The 12609-nt window shown below is 43.3% G+C and overlaps 1 protein-coding gene and 1 long non-coding RNA gene across 2 annotated transcripts in view; one reads left to right on the top strand and one right to left on the bottom strand.

Moving 5' to 3' along the window:
• Nucleotides 1-4028: 4028 nt before the first annotated feature.
• aco1 (aconitase 1, soluble) overlaps nt 4029-12609 on the bottom strand; it is a 30406-nt gene continuing 21825 nt past the window's right edge. The window contains exons 18-21 of the mRNA XM_042070018.1: nt 9444-9591; nt 9113-9235; nt 6990-7175; nt 4029-6346 (exon numbers count right to left, since the gene is read on the bottom strand). Coding sequence (XP_041925952.1) covers nt 6230-6346; nt 6990-7175; nt 9113-9235; nt 9444-9591 — 574 coding nt within the window. The 3' untranslated portion in view covers nt 4029-6229. The remainder of the gene's footprint in view (nt 6347-6989; nt 7176-9112; nt 9236-9443; nt 9592-12609) is intronic.
• On the top strand, nt 6663-6962 carry LOC121689871. Its single transcript, XR_006024911.1, has 2 exons — nt 6663-6838; nt 6911-6962. It is a non-coding gene; the product is annotated as an uncharacterized LOC121689871 (long non-coding RNA).

Genomic DNA, 12609 nt, shown 5'->3' with positions numbered 1-12609 from the left:
ACCAGTGGTCCCCGGACCACACTTTGAGAAACACTGGCCTACGCTACGAGCTGGCCTAAGATCCGAAGTGGCAGACGGATAGGTTACATTACAACAGCAAGACAAAATATACACATTTGGACCAAAGGTCCATTTATTGGTTTTTTTTTTTTTCAAACTGCAGAAATCAAATTATTAGGCTGTTATATAGAGAACGAAAAAAAACGTTATTAACCGGTTTTGTGGATTTCAGAATAACGTTTCTGTTCCGGAACAGTTGAAGACCATTTTGTTTTCGTTTCCGTTTCCGCTCCTCGTAAAATTCCGTTCATTTTCGGTTTTCGTTTTCGTTCCTTGAACCGGTTCGGAGCCCTGGACAGGGGACAGGGGGGTGGTGCGTGTGTGTCTGAGCGCATCCAAGACAGAGAGCATCCTGATTGGCCTGTTTCGCTAAATCAACCAATCAGTTTTCAGTGTAGGCAGGCTTTTTATCTCTTTTCTCCCGAACTAAATCAGTTCAGTGTATCTAGGAACTAGCCTGGCTAGCGCCACCACTTCTCAATGAGACGTGGTCTGGGAACCAAACGTTCATTTTCTCGTATTTGAAAAAAATGCCCAGATCCGTTTATTGGGTGCCACGGATGTCTATCGAATGCGTCTGTGCATAGCTCATCATCGTCTTGCTGTCCCCCCTGTTCTGTGATTGGTTCCCTATCTCAGGCGAAAATTTGCTCCATGGTCTCCAGGCTGCCTTAGCAGCGTGAATCAAATCGCGCGCAAGGCAGCATGGGAACACCCAGGCTATCTATGAACAGGAGAGTCACGGCAGAGTCAGTGCCCCCAAAAAAGGAAAATGTAAGACCCATTTCAAAGTGTACCCTTGTTTATAAGAGTAAAAAATAATGATAGGCCTAGTCTTGCATGCTGCACTGTTTGTAACAGTGTTAGCATTGCCCATGGTGGGTTAAATGATTGCAAAACTATGTGCATTATTCGGGCCTATACTAGATGGCTAGTTGCCAAGGCTACATGAAAAGACCGAACTGCAAGATCTACATATTTTATTTTCACAATTACTTATTTGGTGTACTGACTTTTTAGTATTTATTTAATTTAGTATTTATTTATTTATATATATATATATATATTATTTTATTTTTTTGGGGGGGGGGTGGGGGATTGGCTTCGTGATACCTCCCTGAAATGACTTTTTGCAGGTTGAGATGTCTGACATCGACTCCCCTCTCACACCCTAAACACGCACTTCGAACAAACAAAAAGCGTCTCAGTCTCACAGTATAGCCATAGGCAAAACTGTATTGGACCGGTGTAACGTTGGTACTAAATCATAGTCATAATCAAGAATGATTTTTGTAGCACGTGCAACAAATATGTGTAGGTACAGCCCTGGCCAGGGGCCTGTACTACGAAGCGGGGTTACTGGCTTATCTGGGGAACTTCGAGAGTAACTTGATCACGTGTGGCGTAACTTCCCGATTAACCCGTACTACGAAAGCTGGATATGTTTTAACCGAGGTATGCTGCCATGGCAATTTACGCTGCATCTCAAACCTGCTCCAAGCAGGTTATGTTCTTGGTTAACCCGAGGTTTCCGTTAACCACACCCTTTATAAGTACCACCCCTCCACTAACAATTTCTCCCGAGACATGTCGGCGTACCTGGATGATCCATAGGCTACGACATTGGAGCGCAAATCGTGAGGGACTCTCTTCGCAGGACGAGGGGTTTTAGAGACCGCCAGAAAATATATATAGCCTACCCGGTCGATATTCTCTATAAAGATATAGATTGTCAGCCGAGGGAATTCGTTATCTTATTCGTTATCTAAAAAAGGGCACCCCCCCCACCCCCCCAAAAAAACTAAAAAAACTCACGGGCTATATGCAGGACTGAGAATAACGGGGTCTTTTTTTTAAATATATATACACAAAGAAGTAAAACACTGAAATACAGCACTCAATCACCTTAACTTATCATTATATTTTTAATGCCCACTAGTGGTATTTATGTTCTGCTTAGGCAAGATCTTTGAAATGACCTCTAAAATAGCCTATGTTTTTTTAGATTACAATTATTTAGCATGCAGCTCTTTAACCCTGTACTTTCTAGCATGGTACTCTCATCTCATATTTGGTTTCATCACTTAGGCCTACCTGTCCTCTGTGCCTCCTCCTGGTCCACATTTTCCTCACATGTTCTGGAGGCTTGTGACTGCTCATCTTAAATGTAATGTAATTATGAAGCCATTAGTAGGCTAAAATATGAGTCTGATTAATTAATCAATTCGTCTACACAGTGTCATGTCATCTTTATCACAGTGCAAAGTCTCTGTCTCACCTGCTGGTTGGCTTTTTCGCAGCCAATCCAGCAGTGATTGCTGCCTCCCTAAATTGTCTCTCCCTCTCCTGAATCTGACTCTTTTCAGTGGGCATCTTGGCTTCAAACAATACCCAAAATACTAGTGATAGGATTTATGCATTTAACCATTTTGAATAAAATAATTAATGTGATGCATTACTTCCATCATTCATTCTTCTTGCTAATTTATAACTAGATGTACCGCAGAGCCGCCCAGTCCGGCACATTTTTTCCACAAAAATAAGTCACATTTGGCAAATTGTGTTCATTTCCTCCTTTGTTCCTGCTTAGCTTCAGTAATTCATCAAAGTCACGGTATCTATCTTAAAAACAAAAGGTGAAAGGCATATATGATTCTAACTGTCTCACTGAATTGCATTATGCACACTCAATTCTCACTGGTATCTGCTAGACAACAAGTACCAAAACATGATTAGTTCATAGATTTCACATGTAAAATACATTTTATATAACCCCACCCCCATCTTGCCTGTTCATAATTTTAAGAAATTGTTGAATTGTTTGCATTTGTGCGTGTACGTGTTTATGTGTCTGTGTGTGTGTATGCGTATGTGCATGTGCTTGTGGATTGGCCTGTGTGTGCATGTGCATGCATGCGTACATCTACTGTGTGTGTATGTGGCATACGTATGATTACTGTGAATGTATGTGTGTGAATATCTGTTTATGCACATGTGTGCATATGTAATTGGTTAACATGACCCCTGGAGGCAAACATATGCAAAAAAATGGTCATCCTAGGCCCTACAATTCTCAAGATATTCACAGAAAACTCTTTTGGTGTACGGTCACTAAATGTACACATAAATTATTTTATTGTAAGGCCCCCCATAAACGAAAGTTCACGAAACTTGGCATGCATTCGGAGGGTGTCATAATGATCCTACACTTTCAATTTCGTGCAGTTTTGACCATGTCAGCCAGAGATATTGTGATTAAAACACCTCATTTTTTACTTTTTAATTTTTAACTAGGTGGCGCTATACATGAAATAAGTGGAAATGGGATGGGTTGACATGGCCCCTTAAGTCCAACATACAAAAAAAGGTGGTCCTCCTAGGCCCTAAGGTTCTCGAGATATTCACAGAAAACTGTCTCCGGCCACCTACAGGCCAGTTGGGGTACAGTAACATAAATTAATTTATTGTGTGGCCCCCCATGAACGGAATTCCACGAAACTTGGCGTGCATTCAGAGGGTGTCATAATGATCCTACACTTCCAATTTCGTGCAGTTTGGACCATGTTAGTTCACAGATACCTGCGATTACAACACCTCATTTTTACTTTTTTGTTTTTAACTAGGTGGCGCTATCTATACATGCAATGAGTGGTTATGGAATGGGTTGACATGGCTCCTTAAGATCAACATACAAAAATAAGGTGGTCATATGGAATGGATTTACATGACCCCTGGAGGCAAATATACGCAAAAAATTGGTCATCCTAGGCCCTACGGTTCTCAAGATATTCACAGAAAACTGTGTCTGCCCTACCCTCCTTTCGGGGGGTCCAGTCCAGCGGGGTAGAAAACGGTAGAAAAAATGCACTGCACTCTGTTGCACTGGCCCAAGAACTAGTGAAAACAGCGAGCCAACATTCTCCGCTTCTTCATGACGCAACAATACACGATAAAAGATGAAAGCAAACTCGGATCAAATACGTTTATGGTTCATTCATAGCAGGCGCTTTTATCCACGACTTACAATCATTAAACATGATTTTAACATTAAAATGAACAATGTATAGTAGTCATACGGCCAGAAAAATAAACACATAAAGCAGGAAAATGTATTTGTTAGAAACAAGTAGGCGGTTTTGGTTTTTCTGTGACTGAATTATCCATTAAAGAGTATTCCACATTAGTCTTACACAAAACTCTTACACAATTGTGTTAAGATGCATTAATTGAATATCTTTATTTGATTAAAACGTCAGGTAAAATCAACAGTGCATTCAGAGCAATAATCAAGCACATAATTCATGGAGACCAATAATAAATGAACTGGGGCAATGGCATCTATTCAAGATTAAGGTTGGCTGCGTGGTGGGGGAAGCTGGTGGAGGGGGCAAGAGGCTGGCGGGCAGTGGATGGGTCTCCAGCGCCCTCTGGCTGTGTTGACTGGATGTGCGTAGAACACATGGTCTCCAGCGCCCTCTGGCTGTGCGTAGAACACATGGTCTCCAGCGCCCTCTGGCTGTGCTGACTGGATGTCCGTAGAACACATGGTCTCCAGCGCCCTCTGGCTGTGCTGATTGGATGTGCGTAGAACACATGATCTTTGAGGGCATTCCAAAATGACCACTTCACCTTCAGTTGAGAACAGCTAGAACCAGAAACAAACTTTTTGCCAAACTCTCACTGCTAATCTTAAACTGTGTGTGTGTCCGTGGCTCTGCTCAACTTAAACTCTGTGCAAGAGTTTGCTTGTGTGCGTGTGTGTGTGTGTGTGTGTGACTCCGCTCATCTTAAACTGCTCTTGGAGTCTGCCAGTAGGCACTTGGAGAAATATTCAGACTGCCCTATAAGACATGAGTCCATTACCCACTACACCTCCTAACCACCGCAGACAACACAGATACGGAATATTACACATTGTAATATAAAAGACCTCTAGTATATTAACATTATTATCATTAGTATTACTTCTAACATAAGTATTTTATTACTTATTCATTCATTTAGGTGTGTGTGTGTGTGTGTGTGTGTGTGTGTGTATTATTCCATGTACAGCACATTTGCTGACTCTTTTGGAATAACAACCTAATTGGAGACGAGGGCCAAGTCCCGTCTACTGACTGAATGCTGATTGGGTTTTCCACACTGGTCTACGTTAAAAAAAACGACTTGATTGGTCGCCTTGCTGGGGGTGGGCTGAACAGAGCCCCGCCTCCTCTGCATTTTAGTGCAGCCAAGGAGACTGGGCAGGAAGTGCTACAGAGTCACCAAGGCAACCTATCAGGGCAAGCCGTAAAATACATAAACCAGCCACATGATTTGTGCGTTTGAGTTTGGCGGAGCAGTAAAACCTACAGAGCAGTAAAACCTTTAGCAAGTCACGGGCCTTCGGACGAAATTCTGACGGCGCCACGGGCTTCATGTTCGCCAACTGAGTCAATGCTGGTGCTGCTTGGACTGGCCTGTGATGAGACTAGGGCGTGGCGTAGACGCACCTGTCATGACATCAGGTGTAGATGCACCTGTGATGTTGGCAAACGCTGAGGTAGGATTAGATTCTGGGCCGTGTTAGCGAGCTCTGTTAGCAACCGTATGGAGCTGTGAGTAGCAACTCTAGATTAGTTGGTCATTTCAAAACACTTGAAAAGAGTTCCTTGCGCTAGTGAACCAGAGCAGCACTGAACAAACAAACAAACAAACAAACAAACAAGACACACGCACACACGCATGCACACAGACACACACACACACAGGGGAAAACAGAAGTGTACAGTTGAGAGCAGAAGACGGTCTGCTCCTAAACGACAACAGAAAGAGACGTAACTAAAGAGAGGACAGAAGGGTTGGGTCTCCATGGCAACAGGAGGACACGGAACTAAAGAGAGGACAGAAGGGTTGGGTCTCCATGGCAACAGGAGGACACGGAACTAAAGAGAGGACAGAAGGGTTGGGTCTCCATGGCAACAGGAGGACACAGAACTAAAGAGAGGACATAAGGGTTGGGTCTCCATGGCAACAGGAGGACACGGAACTAAAGAGAGGACAGAAGGGTTGGGTCTCCATGGCAACAGGAGGACACGGAAATAAAGAAAGGACAGAACAGTTGGGGGGAACGTGTGCGTTTAGGATGGTTCATCCGGAAAGACGGAGCAGGTCTTCTCTCAGGTCCTCTCTACTCGGTGGCCATCTTGCGGATCATGTAGTTGAGGATGCCGCCGTGGTGGTAGTAGGTCAGCTCCACGTCCGTGTCGAAGCGCATCCGCGCCTGGAAGGACTTCCCAGTGTCCAGCTGCAGAGGGGCACACAAGAGCAGGGCTTTATTACTGTGTGTGTGTTCACGTGTGTGTGTGTGTGCTTGCGTACGTGTGTGTGTGTGCTTGCATACGTGTGTGTGTGTGCTTGCGTACGTGTGTGTGTGTGTATGTTACCTTGATGTCCACCAGCATGCGTGGCGTGAGCTGTGGGGGGATGTACACAGTGTAGCGCTCCTGGCAGGTGTGTGTGTGTGTGTGTGTGTGTGTGTATATGTTACCTTGATGTCCACCAGCATGCGTGGCGTGAGCTGTGGGGGGATGTACACAGTGTAGCGCTCCTGGCAGGTGTGTGTGTGTGCGTGTGTGTGTATGTGCTTGCGTACGTGTGTGTGTGTGTGCTTGCGTACGTGTGTGTGTGTGTGTGTGTGTGTGTGTGTATGTTACCTTGATGTCCACCAGCATGCGTGGCGTGAGCTGTGGGGGGATGACCACAGTGTAGCGCTCCTGGCAGGTGTGTGTGTGTGTGTGTTACCTTGATGTCCACCAGCATGCGTGGCGTGAGCTGTGGGGGGATGTACACAGTGTAGCGCTCCTGGCAGGTGTGTGTGTGTGTGTGTGTGTGTGTGTGTGTGTGTGTGTGTGTGTGTGTGTGTGTGTGTGTGTGTGTGCGCGTGTTACCTTGATGTCCACCAGCATGCGTGGTGTGAGCTGTGGGGGGATGACCACAGTGTAGCGCTCCTGGCCGGTGAGGCCCAGCGTCTCGGCCGTGTCTCCAGGGAGATACTCCAGAGGCATGATGCCCATGCCAACCAGGTTGCTACGGTGAATCCGCTCATAGCTCTCCGCCAACACCGCCTTGATGCCCTGAGACCAGAGGAGGAGAGAGAAAGAAAAGAAGATGCTTGATGGTAGTGTTAATTTCGTCAGACAAGACGAGAGGAAATATGTTCGTCAACAACCTTTTTTTTCATGACTAAGACGAGACGATGACGAGACGGCAGTAATGTCCTGAAACACTGACTAAGACTATCTTAAGATGCATTATTGTTGACGAAAAAAGACAAGACTAAAATGTTTTGCATGAAATAAAAACTAAGATAAAATCTCTCTTCATTCTCGTCTACAAAATGAGAAGACAGAATATCTAGCTGTTATGTTTTCAAAATATTCCGAATGAGTTCATACGCAACAGCTTTCCTGTAGGCTAGTCTACGTGCTGTTGCTGCAACACAAAACTACATGGAACAAGAACACTGGAGATTTCTGCCAGAGTTAGCAAGCTAACTACCTAAGCTTTATGCCACAATGCTACATACCCAGAAGTTGAAGCTTCTCTCATACAAATTAACATCCCCCAGAATGTCCATACGAAAATGTTCCTCATGTAATGTCAACTATTTAACTAGTTAGACTGATGATGCAAAGTTTGCTAGCAAGTAAGCTAATATGGAAAGTTCGCTAGCAAGTTAGCTATGGCTAAGATGGAGAGTCTGTTTGGGGAATGTGTTGTGTTTGGGCGCATATCGCCATCTAGCGAGGCGGAGTAAAACATTAATACTTTGGCCTATGACAGTGTTTCTCAAACTTTTTCAGGACTACTTAACTAACCCTAGCTAAAAAAAAAAAAGATTAGACCTACTTCAACAATAGCCTATAATTAGTCTACACAATAGGCCTACTCACTGAACCACCTTGCTTATTGTCTTTGCACTTTGCTTATTGTGTGGATTCATACTGTATGATTTAAACTGGCATATCTTACATAGACAGTGTTGTAGAACTGTTTTTACATACAAGTTGGTTCAATATTGCAAACAACTCATCTATATTATATTTTACCACGTCTGCTCGCGTTCTACTTGGGATAGCTTGCGGACCACCAGTGATCCCCGGACCTACACTTTAAGAAACACTGGTCTACGAATATGACAGTGGTCCGGTCAAATCTTTTACTGTCTATGGTCAAATCCCAGCCAAGCTATAACTGTAGCTCGACTTACCTGTGAATGTAAACATACTGACTGACAAAAAATCAGAATGACTAATTATAACAGACGAGTAGCCCTGTGGACACACAATATTGTTGGAAAATTGAGATGTGTGAAACACTATTTGACTCAAATGGTAATCAGAAATAATTTGTTATAAAAAAAAAAGACTAAAATGTGTTGACTAAAACTGACTAAGACTAAGATACCTTTAGTTTTCTTTTGACTAAAACTAGACTAAAATGACGAGACTTTTAGTCGACTAAAACTTGACTAACAAAAATGATATTTGAATGACTAAATATGACAAAGACTAAAAAGGACATTTCGTCACAAGACTAAGACTAAGACTAAATTAAAAATAGGTGACAAAATTAACACTACTTGATGGAGTGTGTGTGTGTGTGTGTGTATGTGTGTGTGTGTGTGTGTGAGTGAGTGTGAGTGAGTGTGTGTGAGTGAGTGTGAGTGAGTGTGTGTGAGTGTGAGTGAGTGTGTGTGAGTGAGTGTGAGTGAGTGTGTGTGAGTGAGTGTGAGTGAGTGTGTGTGAGTGAGTGAGTGTGTGTGAGTGTGAGTGAGTGAGTGAGTGAGTGTGAGTGAGTGTGAGTGTGAGTGTGTGTGAGTGAGTGTGAGTGTGAGTGTGAGTGTGAGTGTGTGTGAGTGAGTGTGAGTGTGAGTGTGAGTGTGTGTGTGTGTGTGTGTGTGTGGTTTCTCTCTGTGTGTATCTGAATGAGCTTCCAAGCAGGAAGGCACTCTCTTAACTAGAGACTGATTCAGGCATGTGAAGGGGCAGCCCCAGCCCGGGGTCCTCACCAGAAGGAAGGGTCCTTTGGCAGCCCAGTCTCTGGAGCTCCCAGAGCCGTACTCCTTCCCAGCAAGCACCAGGAGAGGGTAGCCGTCCTTCTGATAGCGCTCGGCAGCATCAAACACGTCCATCTACACACGCACACAACACACACAGACACATATAAACACACACACGCACATGCTCACACACACAAGTACGCACACGAGCACACACACACAAACAGACTATTTAAAAATTGTTTGTTTCCCAAAATTGAAGACAGAATTATTACATGAGTATACATATATTTACACACCAAAGACCAACACACACACACACACAAACACACACACTCACCGTCTCTCCTGTGGGCTGGTAGAGTGTTTTGGGCGCTTGCTTGCCCAGGAACTTGTTGAGAAGGCGGATGTTGGCGAAGGTTCCACGAGCCATGACCGCGTCATTCCCCCGTCTGGAGCCGTATGAGTTAAACTCACGAGGGCTCAGCCTACAGGAACACCGCCTTACAGAGTGAGTGTGTGTGTGTGTGTGTGTGTGTGTGTGTGTGTGTGTGTGTCTGTGTGGGTGTGTGTGAGTGTGTGTGTGAGTGTGAGTGTATGGGTGTGTGTGGGTGTGTGTGAGTGTGAGTGTATGGGTGTATGGGTGTGTGTGTGTGTGTATGGGTGTATGGGTGTGTGTGTGTGTGTGTGTCTGTCTGTCTGTCTGTCTGTCTTGACTGTGTATGTATCAGTGGCGGTTGCTGCTCTTTGGAATAGGGGAAGCTCTGATAAAAAATGGTCATTTATGAAATGAATATTATTAAGGTGCTATATTGTTATTTGAGGGCAAAAGTCCCAAAACCCAGAATGGACCAAACAGTATAGAGTTCTGAGACATGGCAGCTGGCTTGGCTACAGGCTACAGGCTATTTGGGAGCTATTTGGTAGCCTACTAGACTATTCTATTCCCTTAGGCTATTTGGTAGCCTACTAGACTATTCTATTCCCTTAGGCATAGCTCCCTTAAAAAAAAAAGGTTTGGTTCCTGTTGGTTGTCAGTTGAGGCCATGGGTCGGTAGGGATTTTTTATTTTTTTTCCCCCAGTGGCAGTAAGGGATGGGTAGAAAATCAGTCCCTCCAGGATTTCACGAGGTTTTTTGAGACTGTTTCGACCTAAAATGCCTGGATGGAAGTTGCAGTGTTTTTAGCTGTTTCTTGTGGAGAAATTGCGGGAGGAAGTGAAAATTGCAAAAATAGTTGCGATTTTTTTTTAAATTTTAGGGCAATTAAGGTTAGTAAGACCAAAATCACACTGATAATCTTGATGCTTATTAAAAAAGGATAATCAAAGGTAAACAGTAAGGATTACAGAAAATCAAAGTAGGCCTACTTTATTTGTGAAAATGCTTTGACTGAGGTAATTCACAAAGCAGTATAACCTTTCATAGAACTGTCCAAAAAAGACAGTCACCTAAAGAGATGGCATCATGTCATTTGTTTCAATACATTCATATACTTTGTAATTCATATTAAGTTCATATCTTTTTAATAATTCATAGTCTGTGGCCTGCATAATTACTAATAGCCAAGTAAGTATCTAGTAATTTCATATTGATGTAAACTATTTGACGACACTTCTGTTTAATGTCATTACATTGGTGGTGTACATCTAATTGACTGCCTGCCCCTTTAAGGACGTGAGAGTAGCCTAATTACATTTCTGAGTGGATTGGAAGGCTTGCATCTCACTGTGTTCGGCTACGAGTGTAAATCTTTTTTTGCATAGTGCATTACGATATGTGGATGCAATTGGGAATGTCTTCTATGTCATTAGTTAAAATAAATGTTAAAAAAAACAACTCGAATGAAATCATTCTTGGATCATAGAAGAGGTACTGTAAATGTCTTGCAATTTTATTCATTTCTATGATTTTGGTAGCACTACTCAAACTAAGCCCACAAGCTAGCAAACATGACATAAGCTAAGGACATATCCAGGTAAATGTTTGCCAATGGGTTGCATAGCCTACTCAAATGTCAGTAAACCAAGTAGGCCTTAATTAACTTACTTTCATAGCCTAGGTAGGTTAGCAACACCAGGTTGAGAGATGCAAGTAAGCAGATCATTAACGTTAGCCTTCTATTTATTGTCATCAAAACTGCAGAGGAACGAACACGTTATGGCAGTCTTTGGTGTCATATGCAGAAGGGGCAGAAGTAAGTGTGCCATCTGGCTCAATATTCTGCGCGAGGGACTGTTGTGGTAGGTGAAATTTCACGGTAAAACTACGATGATTGGTCAAATTTGCGAAAAAGTTGCGGTGTTTGGACAAAATTGCGAGTGCCTTGGTAAGTGACGAAAACAATCGTCTTCGTGAACAGCTGTGCATAGGCTACTTTGTAAAAGAGAGAATACGCTCATCCCTATACATAACGCAAGGGGTAATTCATGTAATTATAGTTTGCCTTTTATTTGTGGATTTATTTAATGTAGCATAGACTATTTAGTGTTTTTTTTTCCCCCAAGCTCATAAAATAAATTTGGGTCGCACATAAATTGACAGGGTCGGTCGGAAACCGGAACCCAAGAATTTTTTTTTTTTATGCCCTAGGCCATTTGGTAGCCTACTAGACTATTATATTCCCTTAGGCTATTTGGTAGTCTACTAGAGTTATTCTGTAAGTTCATCTGCCTTGCTGCTTTATGTTGATGTGTTATGTTATGTTGTGGCAGGGAAGACTAATCAGAAGGATGTTAGCATAATGCATCCAGGCTACACAGTTAGATAGCGAGCTAGCTTAGCATAATGCATCCAGGCTACACAGTTAGATAGCGAGCTAGCTTAGCATAATGCATCCAGGCTACACAGTTAGATAGCGAGCTAGCTTAGCTTAATGCATCCAGGCTACACAGTTAGATAGCGAGCTAGCTTAGCATAATGCCTCCAGGCTACACAGTTAGATAGCGAGCTAGCTTAGCATAATGCCTCCAGGCTACACAGTTAGATAGCGAGCTAGCTGGCTACAACCTAGCTGAAATACACAACTGAAACAAAAGCATGTCACAAACTCAGTAACTCCATATTTACGTTTTATTTACAGTATTGAGAATTTGAGCTGCAACTTGCCTCTTGGCTTCACCTGCCCACACCTATTTTTATACAGTCTATGGCCAACACTAACGTTAACGCATCCCTAAACTTGAAACTCTTCCTCTCCAATCACGACATATGCTGTTAATCAAAAAGAGTCCAGTCACTATGACGGTTCCTCCAATCATCATACAGATGCTCGGCGTCCGGGCCATCCCACTGTCCCATTCACTCCCAGAGACCCCGGGCTTCCCTGGAAATGACGATTTTGTGGCGCTTGTCCAATAAACGTGTAGCTTTTCTGCACCGAGATCAGCCCACTCTGTAGTGCCATTGAAAGTTCAGTGAAGCCGAGCGTCTATAGGGGTTTTTGATGGATCGTGTCGTCACAGCAATCTAATCGTAAATCAGGTTTCTAGGCCAAGTATACTTGTG

Source organism: Alosa sapidissima, chromosome 18 (assembly GCF_018492685.1).
Source record: "Alosa sapidissima isolate fAloSap1 chromosome 18, fAloSap1.pri, whole genome shotgun sequence".
NCBI classification, from domain to species: domain Eukaryota; kingdom Metazoa; phylum Chordata; class Actinopteri; order Clupeiformes; family Clupeidae; genus Alosa; species Alosa sapidissima.
Note: the sequence above shows the minus strand (reverse complement) of the source record. Positions and strands in the feature narration are given on the sequence as shown.